At 53.0% G+C, this 22,453-nt stretch overlaps 1 protein-coding gene across 2 annotated transcripts; it reads right to left on the bottom strand.

Annotated features, from left to right (window-relative positions):
• Positions 1-79: 79 nt before the first annotated feature.
• TIMM44 (translocase of inner mitochondrial membrane 44) lies at positions 80-12,096 on the bottom strand. Of its 2 annotated transcripts, none has more exons than XM_045547730.1 (13): positions 11,881-12,096; positions 9,464-9,559; positions 7,601-7,771; positions 6,756-6,836; positions 6,123-6,272; positions 5,897-6,036; positions 5,496-5,581; positions 4,789-4,881; positions 4,579-4,703; positions 3,248-3,298; positions 1,360-1,449; positions 985-1,095; positions 80-624 (listed from the first exon to the last, which is right to left on the bottom strand). In XM_045547730.1, the coding sequence occupies exons 1-13, from the start codon at positions 11,923-11,925 to the stop codon at positions 505-507; spliced, it is 1,359 nt and encodes a 452-aa protein (XP_045403686.1). In that variant the 5' UTR covers positions 11,926-12,096; the 3' UTR covers positions 80-504. The 2 variants fall into 2 exon arrangements, with proteins under 2 accessions (XP_045403686.1, XP_045403695.1); XM_045547739.1 differs by having other exon boundaries at positions 985-1,041; positions 11,881-12,005.
• Between the last annotated feature and the right edge of the window lie 10,357 nt (positions 12,097-22,453).

A 22,453-nucleotide genomic window follows, 5' to 3' on the forward strand; every position in this document is an offset into this window, starting at 1 on the left:
TTGACCTTGACCACCTCTGTGATCCGCAGTCCCAGTCACTGTCTCACACACACAGAGACAACACCTCAGGCCACTCAAGTTGCTCTTCTGCACTTTGGTGTTTTATTATTTCCAAATCTCAGGCTATGTACAGGAAATGAGAGCACTGTTAAAATTAAAAAAAGACCTAAAATGGCCTGGCTGGCATGGCCAGCCATGCGGAGCAGCAGGGCTTGGCCCCGCCCCCTAGGCCCCAGAGCCTTTTGGCACTGTGTGGCCTGTGCACCCCAAGGTGGCAGAGGGACAGTGCAGGGGCTGACACTGTGCAGTGTCCGTCCAGCCACTGGGCACCCTCAGTAGCCCTCAGCCCCTTTCCCGGCCAGCTGGTTTTGTAGTTGTCCTGGCAGAGCTGGGGGGACAGAGCTGGCAGTCTTGTCTCCAGAGGTCTGGAGTTGCTGCAAGTGTCCCTGGGCATCCATGCCTGGTGATCCAGCCCCGGGGGCTCCCTGGCTGCAGTGGCCATACTCAGAGGATCTGCTCCGTGCTGGAGGCAGAGATGTCCAGGAGCCGCCACGCCGCGTAGGGGTTGAGCTCGTCCTGGTTGCGGCAGAGCGCCCACACGTACAGCATGCGCAGCACCTTGTCCTGCAGGGGGAGGGGAAGGGGCTGCTGGGAGAGGTGGCTCTGGGGGTGTGGGGGGCAGGGCACCGCGTCCTGGTGCCAACCCAGGTCTGGGCCCTATGGGGTGGACGCCACTGGGAATACCCCCAGGCGCTGGGAGCAGAGGCTGGGACAGGGCCCATGACTCATAAGCTGCCCAGCACTTGGGAAAATCGGACAGGCCAGCCCGTCCTCTTGACCTCCCCCAGCCCCGAACTACAGCCCTGGGGTTTCTCCCCATCCCCACCCGGTCCCAGAAGCTCTGGGCTCTGAGCTGGCATCTGTGCCGCATGGCCTCAGACAGTGTCCTGGGGGTGGGAGGTGCCTGTGTGCCCCTTGACTCACCGGGTCACCCTCGACCACCTGGCCTTTGGGGTCCTTGATCACCATGACAAGCTGGGCCTGGAAGGTGATGATTAGCACAGGCCCCTGCTCCATCATCTTGCCCATGGCCAGCTGTGGGGGAGCCCAGAGAGGGCCTCAGACAGCAGCCCGGGCACCTCGTCCTGCTGAGGGCACCTCGCCCAGCACTGTCCCCCCACCCTGGCAGAGCAGGCCTCCCGGCAGCCCACCGCCAGCAGGCATTTCCCATGACACCTTTCCCAAGGACAAGTTCAAGGCCTCTGATCAGCACAGCCCCAGGCGAGGCTGTCTCCTGGGCCCTGTCTGGGCCAGTTCCCACCCCCAAGGTTGACCGGGCCCCCAGCAAGAGGCACTCACGTCGACATTGTCGATGTCCAGGATGCGGGAGTGGAACTGCAGGCCCAGGGCCTTGGCCTGCTGGATCGGGTGGGCCAGCTGGCTGTATGTCTGCAACGAGAGGCCGGCATGCTCGTGTGACGGCCACCGAGGGCGGTCTCGCTGAGGTGCCACACCACACGAAGCAAATGCCTACACACCCTGGCACTGAGGTGCCCTGCGTCCAGGAAGAGCAGATGCCAAGAGCATGTGTCCAGGCAGTGAGGCAGCTGCCACCCACTTGCTGGCCCGATCACAAGCTTCCCTCTCCTGAGAACAGGGTCAGATCAAGGCTGCCCAATGAAAACGGTATTAATCAGCAAGTGGGTGATTCTCTTGGGACACAACCCAAAACACTCTCCCCAGGGACAAGCTGGCAGCTCCCTGGCCAAATTCACCTCAGCCTGAGTCTTGGCCTGGAATCAAACACCTTTTCTAGGATTTGTCCCTAACCCGTGGGTTGCCCATCTTTCGGACCAGCCCCCAACAGCACCTGCCGGCCCATGCTCCCAGGCACAGGAGACAGCCCCCAAGACACATTTCCACTGCAGGCTTCCCGGGCTTGGCAGGCGACCATGACGGAAGATGCTCCAAACTTTTTATGGAAACCGCTGATCCTTGGGGGTGCGGGGCAGGGGGTGGGAATTGGAGCCAATCCGACTTGTTTGGTTTCTTAAAGATGACAGTTTAAAAGCACCTCTGTGGAAGGGGCTGGAACTTTAGCTAGGTTTCCAGGGCCACCAGCAGCTCTCTGGCAAAAATAATCAGCTGCTGCTTAATGGTCCCAAGGTTAAAAAAAAAAAAAACAATCAAAGCCAAAAAAACCAAAAAACCACCACACCAAAACTCATAAATGCCTGTTGGATTAGTCACCATGCAGGGGAGTATTTAAAAAGAAGATCTGACATCTTCTCCTCTGCTTTTTCCAAGTTGTTTGTGAGCTGGGTGCAGAACAGAATTAGCCAAAGAAGATTCCGGATGGCTTGAGACAAAGTGGCAGGAAAAAAAACAAAACAAAACACACAGCTGATGAAGACGCAGGTCAGGGAGTGCACAGGGTGAGGTGAGGTGGCCTGGCAAGATGGGGGCCGGGAGCCCCAGGGGACAGGGATGGGCAGACAGCCTGTGCTCCTGGGGATGCCACACTGACCTCCGTGCACCCAGCGCGGCCCCAGGACGGAGCTTTAATTCCGGGAAGCAGCTGTCAGGACACGCTGTTCCTTGCAGCATTTGTTTTGGTCTGTGTTTCGGATGGTGTCTTGAGGACAGCTAATGCATCTGTCCTGGAGGCCCCTTCTGTGCTCGGGGTTCCCTCTCCCAACCCCTGGGAGGTGGGCACAGGGACACAGCTCTGGCCAGAGGACAGGGGTACCCATGAGGCCCGTATGATCATATATGGGACCTGGGTCCTCTCTGGCCCCAGCCCGTACCCCAGGCCACCTCGGCTGCCTGGACTGGGGCAGTCAGACACAAGCCACAGGCCACGCCAGAGATCTCATCTTACTCCAATCACCTCTCCTGGGACTTGTCCTTAGACAAAATTATTTTAAGATGGCAGCTTCGTGACTTCCCACGGGGGAAGAATGCCACAGGCCTCCTCTCAGGCATGGAAGGAAGAGATTATCCCTGACCAGGAGTTTACAGTCTGGAAGCAGGGGACCAGCAGGTGACACAGTGCCCAGCCTCTGGGCCCAGATGTGCCACCCGCAGAGGATCAGAGGGTGGTGGGGGCTGTTGGGCTCTGTGATGGCCAGCAGACAGGAGGACCTGGACACTGGGTCCTGTCGTGCGCTTCCCTAATGGAGCTGTCCGAGCAGACATCCTTTTCCACGCTGATTTTTTTTTAGGCTTTAAAAAACAGAGTACTCACAGCTTCATAGCACCAGTCTTTGAGAATGTCAAGTTCTCCTGAAATCATGGCCTAAAAAGGAAAAGGAAAATGTAAGCAAGAGAGAACAAGTGAGGTTTTGCGGCGGGAGAACTCCCGAGAAGTCTCCAATAAGTGCGCCCCGCCTCAGAGATCCGCCCCCGCAACCCCGTCCCCATCCCCCAGCCTGTGGGGCCCTGGGGAGGAGGCTTTGGACACCAGCGGCACTGGCCGCCTCCTAACCTCTGGGGACAGCTGGAGGAGGGGCAGGTTGCAGGAACCTGGGATAGGGCCAGATCTGGCATGGAGGAGGGAGGCGCTAGAGCAGGGAGAGGAGCAGGAAGAAGTCAGGTACCCTTGGGGACAGCTGCGGGCAAAGCCAGGGGCCTGGAACGTCCTGCACCCGCCATGGAAGGAGCTGCCTGGGCTCCGGCTCCCATTGCCACCTCCTCCCAGCCCAGCCCAAAGTGGCACGAAGGACCTAGGCACCGGGCGGAGGAAGAGGGGACCTCAAGGAGGCTGGCGGGCCAGAGGGGACAAGGGCGGAGGGACTTTCTGTGGTGCTGCGAAGAGCCTTAGGAAGGCCTGGCCTGACTGTGTCCTGGGGGCCTTGAAGAGGCAGAGATGTGGCAGGCAGAGGCAAGTGACTTTGGGGAGGAGCCTCGTAGGGGTGGGCTGCAGCATGACCTTGAGAAAGAGCCCTCCCCCCTCCACAAACCAAAAGGCGGTTTGGGTGCCTGAGACAGCACAGCGAGGAAGACGCCCTCGGCTGTGGGTCTCAGTGGGACCCTGAGCTGAGACGCAGCCCCAGGCTGGCCCGGGGCCTGTTCTGCCTGAGGGTGGCCGCCCACTTCTCCCCAATGCCTCAGAGGCCCCTGGCACCTCAGAGACAAACACCCGGGCCCTGGCAGCTGCTCCTGGGGCAACCTCGAGGGAACAGCTTCAGGTAGGAAGTGTGAGGGAAGTGACACCCGGAGGTGCTGGGCTGAGTTTCAGGCAGTGAGGGGGAGAGAAACTCATTCCCCGGAGCAGTCATACCCTGTGGGCGAGGCATGAAATGACAACAGAGTGCCAGCCAGGACCACAGGTGACTGCCAACCTCTGCTCAGAGACACGGGGCTGGGGGACCTGGGCGTGGGGTGTGGTCAGGACTTAGAAACTTAGGAAGGGCACTGAGCACAGCCCGTGGGGTGGCTGCAGCCAGGTAGGAGCCTGAGTGCAAGGTGTCTGCTCAGAAAACAGCTTCAGCAGCAGAACTCTGGGCTCAGACCCAGGGTGCCAGCTGGGGATGGGGCAGTGGGCGGGGAGCAGCTGGGGAGGGCTCCCGCACCCACCTCCAGGACGTTGGGGATGATGTCATTCTCGCACTGCTGCAGAAACCGGTCCTTGTCGAAGGCCGGGTCCACCCGGAGGATCTCCGTGAGCACCTCCGACATCTCCGTCTTGGAGAACAGGCCCCCTGCAGGGAGCGCAGCCTGGAGTGGGTCCAAGGCCTGGGACGCTCCCTGTGGCCGGCATGGGAAGTCCTGGGGCGGTTCACTCACCCAGCAAGTCGGTCACCTTGTCTGTCAGGGCCCGGGATGCCCGGATGAGCACGTTGTCGCTCTCATCGTACTTCATCTTCATCTCGAAGAACCCTGCAGGGGAGGGGCAGGGGCTGGAGGAGGGGCCCCTTCCGGAAAGCGGCCTCTCTGCCACAGCTCTCGGGGGCTCCCTGAGGGTTCCGCGCTTGACATGGGTCGGGGCAGGGAGGGGATCTCTGTGAGCCTGCGTCCTCCATCGCCGCCTGCCCACCTACCTGGCGAGGCTGTGGAGACCCCTCAGCCGCGGCCCTAGTGGGGCTGTGTAAATTACGGGGCGCCACCCCCGCTGGCTGTTGGTTCTACTACAAAGGAAACACAGGCCTCTAGCGGTCCTCACGGGACAAGGGACGGGGGCATGCGGCACGACGACTCTCCCTGCTAGCACCTGGGAAACCCCAAGCCCAGCCCCAACGCCTGCCATGGGCCCGGGGGCTGGCCACGCCTCTGTCAGCACCAGGGTTCCTGGGTCCTGACTGTTCTTATGAGGGAGCCATCATCTAGGGTCTCATGGCAGAAAACTGCTTCATGATTAGGGGACCACTCTGACCCGGTCTCCTCTTCTGCAAAATGGGGATCTTAGGCCCAGTATGGAGGGGAATGCTCTGCAGTCAGCTGACCCCCTGGGACCCAGGCATGTGGTCGTGGGCCCTGGAGACATCCCCACTCACGATTGAACACCATGTTGTTTTCCTTGAAGTCCTTCCACTGCTGGTACCACTTGGAGTCCTTGTGTAGCACGACCCCCAGGGCCTCCCTGGGGAAGAGGGTGGGCGGCTGGCATGAGCAGCAGCTCCAAGGCCCTCTGGGCAAGGGCCCCGCACCCTCCTATGGCTGTGGGGAGGGGTGGGGGCATGGACAAGGAGGCAACCCCAAGTTTAGGGGCCATGATGACTCCACCCCCGTCTCGGCCTCCTGCCTTCTTTCCTCCCCTTTCCCTCAGATTCTCTGGAGCAAGCCAGGAACGTCAAGCAGAAAGCAGACTCGAGAAGCAGACTTGGGTGGGAGCCTTGGGTGGGTCCCTGCAGACAGCAGTGCCAGGTGCCAGAGAGGGAGGCAAGCCGAGACCTACTCATTGGGCTCAAACACTTTTTCTTCCTTGAATTTCTCTCCTGCAAACTCCGTCCTCTTCCGGAGTCGCTTGGGCCTGCGGTAGGGCCCGATCTGCCCCAGGACGCTGTGGTCTATCTCCTTCTTCACGGACTCCACGCCCTGCCGGGGAAGCACAGCGGCCTCCAGTGGGCGCCGGGGTCTGGGCGCCCCGGGGGCTGCACCCTCTGGGCCAGACCTGGGCTCACCTGGGAGAGGGCTTTGAAGGCCGCTGTTCTGCCCAGCTTCTCACCGCCCCTGGACACTGACTCGGCCGACTGCTTGGCCGTTTTGGCCGCCTCCTCCACGCCCTCCTTGATTTTCTGGGCAAGGTCACTTTTACTGACTTCGTCAAGGCTCTGAGACAGAGAGACACAGAAAGAGGGGATGATGGCACAGCACCCCCAGGCGGTGGTCTGGAGTCCTCCAGGGACTCAAGAACTGCCCTGCGACAGACAAGGAATCAGTCCCAGGGAGGGCAGCCCAGGGTGGTGAGGGGCTGCCGAACACCCCGCAAATCCAGACAAAAACAGTGGCAACAAGGTGCACTCAGGTGGTCTTGCTCCCACCTGCACCCTCACTGCGGGTTAGAGTGACCCTCCCCTTCTGTCTTTAGGCTGGAAGAAAAACATTCTCCTCTTCTCCTCTAGGCCATGCTACTGTCACATGCTTCCACCAACTTAAGGGGTCAACTGTCATGCAGGCGGGTGGTGGTCTGACTTCACCCTCCTTCCTGCTGCCTTAGAACTCCGGACGCCTCCAGAGGGCGTCCTCAGGGTGGGCCTCCCCCGACGCCCACCCCACTGGCTGTGGCCCCAAAGGCTCCCACGTGTGACTGTCACCTCCTTCATCGTGCCCGTGAACTCCCCCAACTTCTTCCGTATCACTTCGCTGGTCCGCACGGTTTCCGACTCAATGGTTTTCTAAGGCAGAGAACGTTATTTATTTATTTATTTATTTATTTATGAGATTTCTCTTACAACCAAAGGTTCCAAGGAGCATTTTCTCAGCAGTCCCCTTCTCCCCCTGCCTGCCACTGAATCCCCCACAGGCAGGGCCCACACAGTAGTTCCAGGCAAGGGAGTACTCTGGGGACATTCAGAGGGACAAGACCTTGCCCATGGCCGGGTAGGGGCCAATAGAACAAAACTCCAAGGACCTGGGGCAGGTGCCCGCATCTCTGAGCCTCAGCCACTCATCGCCAGGGCTGTTACAAATACAGCGAGCTCAGCCCATTCCCACTACCCGGCACTGGACAGCTGCGCAAGAAGACACAGCAGTGGCAAATTCATAATGACACCAGCATCCAGTTTCCACTCCTCTTCATTCAGAGGGCCACAACCAGGAGCTCTTGGGAGCAGCACATCTGAAAGCTGGTGCGCATGAGTCACCCGAGGACCGGTGACAATGCAGGTATGGAGGGTGTGAGACCCTGCATTTCCCATAAGCTCCGGGGAGAAGCCAGGGCTTCTTTGAGCCGCAGAGAACACAGGTCTCATGGCAGAACTGAGGGGCCTGGTGACATGATCTTGTCCCCGGGTTCCTGCTCATCAGTGCAGTGACCTCACCTCCTCCAGGCCACCCGTGCCCCAAGTCCCCTGGCACTGAGCCCCCCTGGCTGCCCCTGGCTCTGGAAACAAGCACGTCGGCCAAGACAGATCTGAGGCAAAAGGACAAAGGGACTTACATATTTCCTTCTGGCTTCCTGGAGTGCATCTGACTCTTCCAGCTTCCTGGCCTCGTCTCGGAATTTTTTTATACTTTCTTTCATTTCTTTGTTTTTGGCTAATTCTTGTTTGATATTATCTAGCAAGCCAGACAGAAAGCCTTTTCTGTTTCCAGAAGAATATGATTTGGACTAGAAAGAACGTAAAACAAAAAATTAGAGAACAGACCGGAAGGACATATGCTGAAATGTCCCACAGACAAATGTGGCATTTTAAAAAATTTTCTCCTTTCTGTTGGTACAGGTGTAACAAAATCATTTGTTAAAAGCTATCTCTTTTATAATAGGCCAGGCATGGTGGCTCACGCCCTGAATCCCAGCACTTTGGGAGGCTGAGGCAGGAGGATTGCTTGAGCCCAGGAGTTTGAGACCAGCCTGGACAACATAGTGAGACCCCATCTCTACAAAAAATTTAAAAACTAGCTAGGTATGGTGGTGCACACCCGTAGTCCCAACTACACAGAGGCTGAGGCAGGAGTTTGAGGCTGCAGTGAGCTATGACCCTGCCACTGCACTCTAGCACCGAGCAAGATCCTGTCTCCAAAAAAATAAAATAAAATTTACACCCTAGCCGGGCGCAGTGGCTCACACCTATAATCCTAGCACTCTGGGAGGCCCAGACGGGTGGATCACTCAAGGTCAGGAGTTCGAGACCAGCCTGAGCGAGACCCCATCTCTACTAAAAATAGAAATAAATTATCTGGACAACTAAAAATATATATAGAAAAAATTAGCCGGGCATGGTGGCGCATGCCTGTAGTCCCAGCTACTCGGGAGGCTGAGGCAGTAGGATCGCTTAAGCCCAGGAGTTTGAGGTTGCTGTGAGCTAGGCTGACACCACGGCACTCACTCTAGCCTGGGCAACAAAGTGAGACTCTGTCTCAAAAAAAAAAAAAAAAAAATTTGCACCCTTGGGAAAACCCAGCACACCCAGAGGCAAACCCTAGGTCGGCTGGGGAAAAAGCCTCAGCTCCAGACAGATACAAGAACCACTGTTGTACATGGCTCCAAGACAGGGGTTCCAGGTCAAGCAGAGGTAGATTTAAACCCCTGCTTTGCCACGTGCATAGCTAAGAGTGGGCTCAAAGAAAGAGAAACAGCTTAAAGAGCCATTGTAAAAGAGTCAAGTTACGGAAAAGTGGTCACCTGTGGTCAACTTTTCTACAGGTATGTTGGGTATAACAGATTGGGGACAACTGCCTCCCTGGCCCCCAACAAGCCACAAGGGAAAGCCACACCAAGCCCAGAGGGGTGGCTAGGCTGCGGTCCCTTTAGGATGCCACCCTTTCCCTGGGGCAACCCCAGGTTCTACGACCATCCAGGATCACGCCACCTTACAGCAGCCCAGCCACACCCCCAGGGCTGCACACCAGAGGTGCAGGGGACTGGACAACTACGGGAAAGAGTCACAGAGCCTGTCCCACACCCATGACAGACCCAGGATAGGATCAGGGAGGTAATTAGCCGCCTGTGAGAAGGCAGCTGAGCTGAGGCTCTGGGTGCAGAAGAGAGGGTGTGGGGCGGCCCAATCACACAGGTTTGGAGCTTCCCTCCTCATGGTAGTGAGGCATCAAGAGAAGCAGGGTTGAAGAGCAGTGACCAGGAGAAAACTGAGGCACGGGCACAACCCTGTGACTCTGTTGCAATGCCTACAGGGCTATCTCCCAAAGAAGGGAACAGCCATGCTCCGCAAGGGATCCACAGGCAGAAGCCACAGGGAGGCAGAATTCAACAGTCACAGCCCTATTCCTCCCTCTGCCAATAAGGGTCTGACTTTTCTGATCTCCCCCGTGTGTACTTGCCTGAGTGTCCTTTGTCACTTACCAGTGGCAGCTCTCCGCCTGGCTGGCATACCTGATAGGTCGAACCACGGGGTAGGTTGTGGCTGGAAAGAAACTGGACTCCACTACCGAGGCATCTCTAATTGGGGCAAACAAGAGGCTGACTGAGAAGAAAGCAGACCACACACAAAAAAGCGGGGGTCGGCTGGGCGCGGTGGTTCACGCCTATAATCTCACCACTTTGGGAGGCCGAGGCAGGAGGATCACTTGAGGCCAGAAGTTTGAGACCAGCCTGGGCAACACAGTATGACCCCATCTCTACAAAAATTAGCTGGGCATGGTGGTCAGTATCGGTATTCAGCTATTCAAAAGGCTGAGGGGGGAGGATCACTCGAGCCCAAGACTTTGAGGCTGCAGGGAGCTACGATCATACCACTGTACTCTAGCATGGGTGACAGAGTGAGACCTTGTCTCTAAAAGAAAAAAAAAGCAAGGATAACCTGCAACTTATTCATTAATTTTTATCCCACACCTGCTGCATGCTGTGCACTCTGCAATCTTCCTAAAGTCTGAGAAGCCAGTAGAATCTGGCAGAAAAGAGAAAATGCTGTGTCTGCACCTCCAGAACCTGTATCTACCCTCCTGCCTCTGAAACTAGGGGAAAACCAACGGGTCCTAGGAAATGCCACCGTATAGGGGAAGAAGACTAAATGTACCAGTACAATTTAATCCCTGAGTCTGGCCGGGCGCGGTGGCTCACGCCTGTAATCCTAGCACTCTGGGAGGCCGAGGCGGGTGGATCACTCGAGGTCAGGAGTTCGAGACCAGCCTGAGCGAGACCCCATCTCTACTAAAAATAGAAATAAATTATCTGGACAACTAAAAAATATATATAGAAAAAATTAGCCGGGCATGGTGGCGCATGACTGTAGTCCCAGCTACCTGGGAGGCTGAGGCAGTAGGATCGTTTAAGCCCGGGAGTTTGAGGTTGCTGTGAGCTAGGCTGACGCCACGGCACTCACTCTAGCCCGGGCAACAAAGCGAGACTCTGTCTCAAAAAAAAAAAAAAAAAAATCCCTGAGTCTGAAAGCCTTCCAAGACTAGAGACCTGGACCTTCAGAGGCAAACACTGATAACTTATTGCCCCATCAACACCCTTGGAGTAAACCTGCAATGTCCCGTTAAAGGGTTGGGCTGCAAACAGTAATTTAGGAGAGTCGCTCTGGGGAAAGACACAGCTAACCTCATGTGAAAAGCACTTTTTTCTCCTACCAAATGATGAACTTTAAGCTCCACATAGGTCCTGCTCAACTCTGTACCCTAGCATCCAGCACAGAGCCTGCCACTTTGATGTCAAATGACCCAGAAGAACTATTCTTCCATTTCCACATTTCCTGGGCTTTTCCTCTCTGTTCCCTGCCTCCTAGGCTCTGGGATCCCTATGCAACATCCCAAACTCATACAGGTGCCACTATCTTTTATAGTTACTCAAGGATAACTCTGGGGAGTGTAGATAACTTGTTTTATCTCTCTATATGCCTATACCCATGGATTCCAGAAGCACTGACTTCAGCAACCATCTGAAATAGAAGTGGACAGCTGTCTAATTTGGGAGAGAAGTCTCAGCCTGAGGTGGGGTCCCTCTCAGTCTTGTGCCCAAATCTAAACGTGTAAATTCAGCCTCTAAACCCTGGCTCAAAAGACAAGCAGCTGAAAAAAACAAAACAAACAAATCAGTCCTAAGTCAAAGACATCTTCTTTGTCCCGACATTCTTCTTCCTAAGAGATATTTTCCTTCCTCTTAACAATTTGCCTCTGGAGTCAGACTGACCTAGGCATTGGACAGGCTCTGGGACTGCGTGCAGGCTGCTTAACCCTTCTGAGTCTCCGGTTTCCTAATGTAATGAAATAGGGACAAGCAGCAGCGGTATGAAGTACAGATTTCTGGGTACGCGTTAAACGCCTTGACTCCTACCGACCTATAAACCCAAAAGCCATCCCTAGCTCTTAGCCAGGGCGAGATCCACCTCTCGCACACTGAAACATTATAAGAAGCGATACAGGAAATGCTCTCCGTAGAGGACCTGGCATTTAAAGGCGAGCTCTGAATGTCACAAATTTTTGCCTTCCCCTCGCCACGTTTTTTCCACGGGGTACCGCCGCCCCGGCCACCACGCACTCCCCAGTGCACGTGGGGCCTGATCAGGAGGCGAGGGGTGATCAGCTTCCCGCCGGGCTCCACGCATCGCCGCCCCCTGCCCGGGGCGCTACGTCCCCGCCCTCAGGCCTCGTTCCGTGGCCCCTGTTCCGGCCTCGGCTGACCCAACGACCCAACCCCAAGCCTCCCGAGGAGCCCAGGGAAGGGCCACGGGTGCCAAAGGCCTGAGGAGAAGGAGACCCTGGTAGCCGCAGGCTCCGATCCCCCTAAACCGGCCCTGCCAGCTAGCCACTTCCGCTCACCCGCGGACAGCGGCACCAGCCACCCCGCAGCGCCGCCGCCGCCATGTTGGAGGATGCCGTGTGACCTTCTCGCGGCGCAGCCCAATTGCATCATCCGCCGCGTCTGCCCGGAGCAGCTCGGGCCTGGGAAATGCCGACCCAGGGGGGCGGAGTTTCGGCGAGGGAGAGGTCTCTGATTGGATCCGTCACCGGGGCCTTAGGGGGCGTGGAATTCCTAGACAGCGTGGCCTGTGACAGGGCTGGGTTTTGGAAGAGCGGGGCCTGTGACTGGATGTGGCTGGCGGGGGTGGGCACTCCTGTGACGTTCAGATCTGTGATTGGGCGAGACTACGAAGGGGCGGAGTCTGAGGGCGCGAATTCACCGGGTTGCAGTAATCCTCTCTGCAGATCCTGCAGGTGACGGGAGGGGATAGGCACGTGGGTTGAGCGACCACAGGACAGATTCAGTTGGATTCTGATTGACTGAGGGACTAGCCCGAAAGTCATTGACTCTCGCTCTCCCTGACAGTGACTGACCAGCAAGTGAGCCGCTCCAAGAGCAAGAGCGCAGGAGCCCACTTTGGGAAGACGCCTGTTGGTTTTGGCCCAGAACAGGAAGGGGGAAGCTGAGACCAGGCTGGTTTGGGTCCAGTCCCCCATCAATTTAGTGTGAATTGACACACCTTGACCTGAGGAAGCCCAGGTCTTTGTCTTTTCAGCACCCCAGATGCTATTTTCTATGAGGAGAATGCCGCCACCAAGTGGCGGTACTTTATATGACTGTGCAATCTGTGACGGGAGTGGAGGAGGGCTGGTCTCATGGGGGAGTTAACGTATGTTGCTGTTGGTCCTGTTGAACCTTTTTGCATTATTGACCTGTGATGTGGATTTATGGGACTTCATTCCTTGAAAGGAAGGCAGCTTGGCACTGGGGAACATGCATTCCCTGGCTTCAGGGCTAGAAAGACCTGTGTCCTCGGTCCCTGAGGGGCTCCACCTCAAGTGGGGAGTAACGGATGAGCGCTTCCACTCCTGCTTCGGTTGAGAGGTCTTTATTGCAAGAGGAGCAAACTAGTTAAGCAGCTGAGGTATACAGGTTTATTGCTGAGAAGAAGATCTGGGTTGGAAATCCGGATTCTTAATTGTAGTTGAAACCACGGGGTTGGACAAGGGCACCCAGGAACATGTGTCATGTGGGCATGTCAAGGGTCCCAAGAAAAAGTGGGGAGGAAGAGTCCTTTGAGGAGCCTGGGCAGCACTGTCCAACAGATAGGACCTAGAAGGCCTTGGAGAAGGCAGCTGGAATTACCAGAGTGGGATGCGACAGCAGTCAGGCAAGGCAAGGACAGAACTGTATCCACTGTCCTGGAGGTCGTTGGTGAGATGAGCAAGGAGGGTTTTGGTGGAATGGTGGAGTTGGCAGCCAGATTTCAGTGAGTTAAGATTTCTTTTTTACAGAGGTGTCCCAGAGGCAGCTTGTACTGTTTTGCCAGAGCCAGCTGGTAAATTTTCAAGAATTTTGAAGCCAGTTGTTAAACACAGCCAATATGTAACAATTAGTTGTATAAACTTATGATCAAATGGATTATATTAAAAGTAATAAATACTTAAAATTCATCACTTTGTAATTATTTTACTACACGACTATGATCTGTACTCTTGAAGTTATTTACATACACAGTATCTTATGCTGGGAATACTATATTATGTGTGCCCCTGAATTGCTTACCTATTTTGGCATCCATGTTTGTTGATGCCACATTAGTAGCTGGATATCAACCACAGCGGGAATATTTACACCACAGGAATTGGCAAACACTATATGTCAGGAGCTTTGGGGCTTGTTTGTTTGTTGAGCCAGTTATTAAACATTTAACCAGCACAGCAGTGGTTGAGAACATAGGGACAGTGAACGTAGTCTCTTCCAAGGAATCTTTGCTGTGCACAGAAGGTGAAATGGTGACAGCTGGAAGAACATACGGGAAGGAATGAGGGTGCTTTGTTTGTTTTCCCCAATTTTTTATTTTGTAAAATTTCAAAGCTACAAAAAAAATTGTAAGAATAGTACAATGAACACTCACCCTCCACCTAGATTCATTTAACCACACTTGCTTTAACATTCTCTTTCTCAACCTGTATATACAGTCATGTGTCACTTGATAACGGGGATACTTTCTGAGAAATGCTGCCCTAGGTGATTTTGTTATTGTGTGACCGTCATTTAAACCTAGATGGTACAGCCTTCTACACACCTAGGCTATGTGGTCTAGCCTATGGAACCACCATCATATATGCACTCAGTAGTTAACAAAAATGTCATTATGAGCTGGGCGTGGTGGCTCATGCCTGTAATGCACTTTGGGAGGCTGAGGCAGGAGGATCACTTGAGTCCAGGAGTTTGAGACTAGCCTGGGCAACATAGCAAGACCTTGTCTTTATAAAAATTTGGGGGATTTTTTTGTTTTTGTTTGTTTTTTGTTTTTTTGAGACAGAGTCTCACTCTATTGCCCAGGCTAGAGTGCAGTGGCATCAGCCTAGCTCACGGCAACCTCAAACTCCTGGGCTCAAGCAATCCTCTCCTGTTTCAGCCTCTGAAGTAGCTGGGACTACAGGCACGCACCACCATGCCCAGTTAATTTTTTCTATATTTAATTGCCTGGCTAATTTTTTTTTCTATTTTTTAGTAGAGACGAGGTCTCATTCTTGCTTAGGCTGGTCTTGAACTCCTGACCTCAAGCGATCTTCCCACCTCTGCCTCCCAGAGTGCTAGGATTAAAGGCGTGAGCCACAGCACCTGGCCTTTTCTTGTTTTTTCGAGACAGAGCCTTTCTCTGTCACCCAGGCTGGAGTGCATAGCTCATTGCAACCTCAAACTCCTGGGCTCAAGCAATCCTCCTGACTCAGTCTCTCAAGTAGTAGGGACTAGAGGTGTGTGCCACCATAGCTAATTTTTAAATTTTTTGTAGAGACAGGGTCTTGCTATGTGGCCCAGGCTGGTCTCAAACTCCTGGGCTCCAGTGATCCTCCCACCTTAGGCACCCAAATTGCTGGGATCACAAGGCATGAGCCGCTGTGCCTGGCTCTGTTTTCTCTTTGCATCCTTTAAAAAAATCTAGGCTCCAATTACTTATTGCATTTGGTTGTCACGTCTCTTATAGTCAGCTTTAATCTGGAAAAGTCTCGATTTTTTTTTTTTTGTCTTTTATGAGTGTGACTTTAAAAGCCTGTCGTTCTTGTAAAACTGTCCTGCAATCTGAATTTGACTGATTCATCATGATGAGGTTCCAATTTTGTCAAGAACATTCCACAGGTGGTGATGTGTATTTTCTAGTATGTCCAACTGGAGGTCCAGAACAGAAGCTTGTCCCACTGTTGGGGGATGCTAAGTTTGACAGCTTGGTTAAGGGTTGGATTGCTTTTAGCGAGAGAAGCCCGAGTGTGTTTACATGAGGGAGCAGAGTATCTTAGAAGGGGTTAGCCCTGTACCTAGGAGAAATGGCTCTTTCTCTAGGTGGGCAGGGGAAAGGAGAGGGCAATGGCCAGAGAGGACGTGGAAGGAATGTCCATTTGGGCATTGCTCCATCCTGGAAGGAAAGGGTGGGTAGAGAACCTCTGCTCTGCATTCCCAGCCTGGTCCCCCAGTGGGAAGAGGCAGGGCAGGGAGCTGGTGCAGGCAGGAGGATGTTCTTCCTGGAGCCGGAGGCAATCACTTCCGGGTCTCCACCTCCCTTACCCAGTTGTAAGCCCCTTGCAGACCTGACAACTGTCATGTCCTGATGCATAGGCCAGTGCCTGGCACATAGGTGTTCAAAATGAATGAATGAAAGAGCGAGCCCCTGAGAGACCTTATGTGAAATCTCTTGGATGAAGATCTTATTTATAGCGCAGGTTTCCAGGCTGCAGATGGCTTCCAGCTGGCTTTTACCGGGTGGGGGCAGGGGGCAGTGGTGTCAGTACCAGCTAACACATTTATCAGTGCTGCCCAGGTACTGGGTTCTGCGCAATACATGCACTACCTCGATTAAATCTTCCAATAATCTTCAGTGCTTAGGATGTAATTTTTCTATTTCTGCATAAAAAATCACCGCAAACTTCGTGGCTAAAAACAACACCCAGTTATCATCTCGCAGTTCTGCAGGTCAGAAGATTGGCTGGGTGCTCACTTGGGCAGCACATATGCTGAAACTGGACCACAAGCGAGATTAGACTGGCTCCTGTGTGACGACGGCATGCATGCAAATTTGTGAAGCCTTGCAGATTTTTACAACAATATACGTGTGGTTCATACTGTATTGCATACTTCGTAATTTGAGAAGAGGGTAGATTTTGTGTTTTTACCACAACTAAAAAAAAAAAAAAGAAGAAGAAGTCAGTTTGAGCTGAGTTGAAGGTCAAAATCAAAATCAGGCCAGGCTGGGTTCAAAAGCAACCCCATCTGTGGGTTCTGGGGGAGAATCAGCTTCAAGGTCCTTCAGCTTGCTGGCAAAACAACAGTTCCTTGCGATTGTTGGCTGACAGCCAGTTTCCTTACTGCTTGTCAGCCAGGTGCTCTCTGTTCCCAGAGGCCCCTCCACCTTCAAACCAGCAATGTCACCTCCCATCATCCTCATGCTTGGACTCTCTCTGACATGCACTGTGCCACTAGCCAGGGAAAAATGCTTTGCTTTTAAAGGTCTCTTATGATTAGATTGTGCACACACAGATAACCTTCCTTTTGTCACAGAATGTAACCCCGTGGGTCTGTGAGGGCTTGCTCTCTGCTTCATAGATGTCATGTCCTAGCATGAGGGACAGGGTGAACAAACCCTCTCGGGCTTCTTTTATAAGACCTCTTTTATAATCCCATGCATGAGGGCTCTATGTATGAAGTCTGAGGGAACACAAACATTCAGACCATGGCTCACGCCTGTAGTCCCAGCACTTTGGGAGGCTGAGTATCTCTTGAACCTAGGAGTTCAAGACCAGCTTGGGCAACATAGTGAGACCCCACCTCTACAAAAAATTTTTAAAACTTAGCTGGGTGTGGTGGTGCACACCTGTTGTCCCAGCTCGGGAGCCTGAGGCAGGAGGATCACTTGAGTCCAGGAGTTAGAGGCTGTAGTGAGCTATGATTGTGCCACTGCACTCCAGCCTGGGTGACAGAGCAAGACCTTCTCTCTCTAAAAAACAAAACAAAAACCCTAAAACTGTCAAGGGCATCAAAAACAAGGAAAGTCTGAGGAACCATCACAGCCAAGAGTTGCCTAAGGGAACCTGGCAATTAAATGTTACGTGGGACCCTGGGGCAGAAAAAAGATATTAGTGAGACACTGAAGAAATCTGAATGAAGTATGGATATTAATTATTATTTTTTCTTTTTTTGGTCTCATTCTTGCTCAGGCTGGTCTCAAACTCCTGATTTCAAGTGATCCTCCCACCTTGGCCTCCCAGAGTGCTGGGATTACAGGTGTGAGCCACCGCACCCAGTCTGGGATGTTAGTTAAATATAATGTATCAGTATTGATTCACTAATTGTAACAATGTACCACACTAATCTGTTACTGATAGGGGAAACTGGGTTGGGGGGATATATGGGAACTCTGTATAGCATCTTTGTAATTTTTCTGTAAATTAAGTTTTCTAAAATAGAAAGTTTATTTTTTTTAAAAAAAAGCCTACTTATGATTTGTAAGGTGTAAACTTTGGTATCTGAATTTTTATTTTATTAATTACAGCTTTCACATATATCCTCTGTGTCTCTATTCTTTCTTTTTCATACACTCGATTTGCCATATGAGGGTATTGAATTCTCTCACAGTAATTATGTTTCTTTCCATTTCTTCTACTCCTAACATTTGTTTCCATATTGTTGTTATAGGGTATGAAGCATGTAGGTTTAATAATGCTGTGTCTCCAATGTTATGGTAATGTTTATTGTTGTATAATCAGGTTCTTCTTTATTTTTCGACCTACATATTTTTTTCTGATGTGAATATTGCTGACAAAGTGATCTGCATAACAGTAAGAGCCATTAAGCTCTTATTGAGTGTGCCAGGTGCTTTATGTACTGGCTTAGTTAGGCTCTTTTTAGCTGCAAGGAACCTAAACAAGGGAGATAGACACCTAACCCACTCAACTAGGCCTTGTGGGAAGACTGGAACCACCATCCCTTGGGCCTCCCAGAGACTGGATTGTGAGTCGGGCACACCCGGAGCCAGAGGAGCCTGTTGCCTCTAGCCTCAACTTCTTCCCTCTTCCTGTTCTCCCAACAACCCCCTCAGTGGCTCTTATGGGCTGAACTGTGTCCTCCCAAAATTCATATGTTAAAGTCCTAACCCCCAGAACCTCTAACTGTGGCTGTTTTTGGAGACAGGTCCTTTAAAGAGGTCATTAAAGTGGGCACTAATCCGATAAGACCGGGGTCATTATAAGAAGAGGAGAGGAGACTAGCACATGGACGTACACAGAGGGCAACCAGGTGAGGACACAGGGAGAAAGCTCTGCAAGCCAAAGAGAGAGGCCTCAGAAGGAACCAACCCTGCTGACACCTGGATTTCAGACTTCCAGCCTCCAGAACTGGGAGACGATGCATTTTTGTTGTTTGGGCCACCCTGTCTGGTGCACTCTGTTACGCCAGCCCTAGCAAACCAACACAAGGGGCTCTCCGCATCTTCCCACTGGCTGCCGGCTCCGGCCCACTCACGGCAGCTGCTGCCCAGGGGCCTCCGCCATCTGTCTGCCTTCTGTCTGGCTTCCTTTCCACTTTCACACCTTCTACTCAGCTGACTCCTCCATCTCCGCTTCTCCTTCTCTAGGTATAATTATAGCAGTTGGCACTGGGTGCCCATCTCCTCTCTGCCAGAGCGTCTGCTCAGCCCTAGGAAGCCGCATTTTATTTAATGCCATCCTGACAACACTGGGAGGGGGGGACTGTCACTAGGCCTCTGACACTGATGAGGTACCCAAGGCTTCCAGAGGGGAAGGAGGTGGCCCACGGCCACACGGCTGATGTCAAAAAGAGAATCCGTGCCAGGCACAGTGGCTCATGCCTGTACTCCCAGCACTTTGGGAAGCTGAGGTGGGAGGATCGCTTGAGGCCAGGAGTTTGAGACCAGCCCGAGCAACAAAGTGAGACCCCATCTCTATGAAAAATAGAAAAATCAGCCAGATGTGCTGGTGCACACCTGTAATCCTAGCACCTGAAGAGGCTGAGGCAGGAGGATGGCTTGAGCCCAGGAGTTTGAGGCTGCAGTGAGCTATGACTGTGCCACTGCACTGTAGCCTGAGCCTTAAAAAATAAAATAAAATAAATAAAAATAAGCATAGGGAGTGGGGAGTTAAGTGTTTCTTGGGGATTGAGTTCCAGTTTGGGAAGATGAGAAAGTTCTGGTGATGGACGGTGATGATTGTTGCTCAATATTGAGTGTGCTTAATACTGCTGAACTGTGCGCTTAAAAATGGCTAAGGTAGTAATTTTACATTATACATGTTTTACCAAAATAAAAAATTCAATAAACACAATTATATTACAAAAAAAATTAGACTCAGGAGCCTGTAACCCTGGGCAAGGCATTTCACCTCTGGGTCTCAGTTTGCCAATCAATAAAATGGGGATAATAATATTAACTACCCCCTTGTTGTAAGCACTGGGGGAGTCCGCCTGGGGCAGTGCCAGCTGCAGTAACTTCCGTCTTACTGGGGCGTGTGTTCACACAGCTGCTGTGGTGCTCACTGCCCAGTTTACTAGCTCCCTGTTGCGGCTGCAACAAATTACTGCCGGTTTGGTGACTTAAAACAAGGTAAATTTATCCTCGCACAGTTCTGGAGGTCAGGAGTCTGAAATCGGTTCCACTGCAATGCTCCCTCTGGACGTTCTAGGGGGATTCATTTCCTTGCCTTTTCCAGCTTCTAGAGCTATGTTCCTTGCATTTCTTGGCTCCTTCCTGAGGCATTTGGCTTCAGTGGTCACATTGCTTCTACTTCTTTTTTTTTTTTTTTTAGAAATGGGATCTAACTATGTTGCCCAGGCTGGTCTCGAACTCCTGGCTTCAAGCAATCCTCCTACCTGGGCCTCTGAAAATGCTGGGATTACAGGTGTGAGCCACCATGCCTGGCTTGCTTTTTTTTTTTTAAGTCATCACAACAGCCTTGCATTATTTGGTCACATTGATTCTGTGTCTACAGTCATACCTCCCTTCATGTCTCTGTCATAAGGATCCTTGTGATGACACTGGGCTCACCCAGATAATCCCGGATCATCCTCCCATCTCAAGATCCTTAACATAATCCAATCTGCAGAGCAGCCTCTTTGGCTCTGTGAGGTGACACATTCACAGGCTCTGGGGCTTTAGGGCCTGCGTAGCTTTGGGGGCCATTGATTCTGTCCACTGTGGCCAACTCAGGTCAGAATCCCACCTGCAACTCTGGGGTGGTCCCTTTGTCAACTTCAGCTTCCTCATGTGGGAAACATAAAAGCCATCGTTCCTGGTCAGGTGGTTACTGTGAGGACCCATCTGTATTGGAACTGGCTCCATGAACAAAAACGCCTTTTTTGCAGACCTCTAATGTTTTGAGTGCCCAAGCCAGTGAGATTTGCTGACCAGAACTTTCTAATTTTCTATTTCACCAAGCCCCTCCTATTTGAGTTGTTTTTCAGAATTGGTGGACCCTCCTTGCAGCAACGAGATAATCGCAAGGCCTCACACCACCTGATGGCTCAGAGAAGTCAACATCAGTGGCATTCCACCACGGATCTTGCCCAGGGGCCCACTGAGCAGGCTATTTAATATTATCTCCTACCACCTGCAAGGGTGTAAGAGTAGCTGGGACTACAGGCATGCACCTCCACACCCAGCTAATTTTTCTATTTTTTTGGCAGCATGGAGTCTCACTATGTTCCCCAGGTTGGTCTAGAACTCCTGGGCTCAATAAATCCTCCTGCCTCAGCCTCCCCAGTAGCTGGGACTAGAAACACGCCACCGCGCCTTGCTACTTTTTCTATTTTTAGTAGAGATGAGGTCTCGCTCTTGCTCGAGCTGGTCTCGAACTCCCGAGCTCAGGCGATCCTCCTGCCTCGGCCTCCCAGAGTGCTGGGATTACAGGTGCGAGCCACCGTGCCCAGCCTTATCTTGATCTTTGACACATCTCTTTCTAGGATTCTCTTTATTTATTCACTTTTTGTCTCATCTTGACACGTCACACTGCAGTCCACATGCTCGTCAGACCTGACCCTCCTTCAGAGCACGCACATCACTGCCACATGCCCTGTTGGGACCCCCTTAATGGTGTGGGCCTCCCACCCGGCCTGGGCCAGTGCAGACAACCAGAGAGATGGTGGTTCGTGGATGTGGAATTCAAGCTGAGGAAATGATAAAATGGGGAAGGTCGTAGGTGCAAGGGCAAGGCTACAGCATCATAGTCTCGGATGGAACGTGGACATTAGTCCCCCTGCACACTGGCGTCACACCTTGGCATTTGGGGACCCCACTGCCTCCTCCTCGGGAAATGCGTGAATCTTCCAGAGAATGACACATCTGCTGCCCCTCGGAAAAGCCTGGTGCGCACCTACCCCTACTTCCTGACATTTTTGAGGCTCATTTTTAAAACTTGCCCTGTGGGCAGGGTCTTGAGCATGCAAGGCCCTGGGGCCTGCGTCTCTTGGCCCCAAGGAGGCGCTCTGGCTCTTTCTGGGGCCCCTGTGGGAATTTCTTGGCTGCCATGTGTCCTGTATGTCCAGTGAGACCATCCCTATCATACCACCCACGTCTGGTGGCAGCCCATCCAGCTGTTTTTCTGGGACACAGCAATTTTATTTATGTGGACCAAGGAGAAAGGTTATGTGGCCTTGGCTGAGGCACCCGGCCCTCCTGCCTGGACTCCAGACTTTCCCGAGGCCCCAAGGCCCTTGGTCGTCCTGGTATTTCCCCTGAGAGGCTCCAGGCCCATCACAGGCCATTTCTAGGGCTTTGACTTCCCCAGTCCTTTGTCACTCCCCTGTGGCCCACACAGCATTGGGGGTGCACGGCTCACACGGGTGACCCACAGGCCTCTTCCTCCAGGAGGCCTGACTTGACACACGGGCACTGGTGCCTGCCCTGCCCACCAGCTCCCCTTGTCAAGCCCCCTTCCCACACCCACCCCTCAGCCCCACCTCTTGTCCTGGGTCCCTTCATCTGGAAGGGACCCTTCAGTGGCCTGTCCTGAGCCCTGGTCCCCTACGCAGTGGCTCTTGGAGCTGCTGTTCCCTCTCCCAAGACCCAGGCCCTCACGCCACAGCCCTCAGCAGCCGGCCACTGTGCCATTCCGTCACCTCCTCCTCTTCCTCCACTTACTCTTAGGGCCCTGCCTAAGAATCCTTCAATCGGATCAAACCAACCACACGGAATACGGTCTTCGCAATGAAGATGAAAGGCGGATTCTGAAATTCCTCAGCCCACACGAAGGCCAAAGTAACCTGAAAATCTCCAAACCAGGACTCAATGGCAGTGGGTGTTATGGAGAAAATTCCCCCAGCAAGGGGGGAGGGGAGGGTGGCAGGCGGGGCTGGCCTTGTGCAAGTCCCACTGGGCCCCCGGCTCAGAGGGCCCAAGGCTTGGTGAATGCTCTGCTGTCGCTG

Source organism: Lemur catta, chromosome 1 (genome assembly GCF_020740605.2).
Source record: "Lemur catta isolate mLemCat1 chromosome 1, mLemCat1.pri, whole genome shotgun sequence".
Taxonomy (NCBI): Eukaryota; Metazoa; Chordata; class Mammalia; order Primates; family Lemuridae; genus Lemur; species Lemur catta.

Bases quoted from the DNA above. Each gene is read 5' to 3' on its own strand.
- TIMM44 (XM_045547730.1), bottom strand. From the start codon at position 11,925: ATGGCGGCGGCGGCGCTGCGGGGTGGCTGGTGCCGCTGTCCGCGG. The intron at 6,273-6,755 runs GTGACAGTCACA...TCTCTGTCTCAG, and splicing joins TCACGGGCACGATGAAGGAG to AGCCTTGACGAAGTCAGTAA. The intron at 5,582-5,896 runs GTAGGTCTCGGC...CCTCTTCCCCAG, and splicing joins AAAGTGTTTGAGCCCAATGA to GGAGGCCCTGGGGGTCGTGC.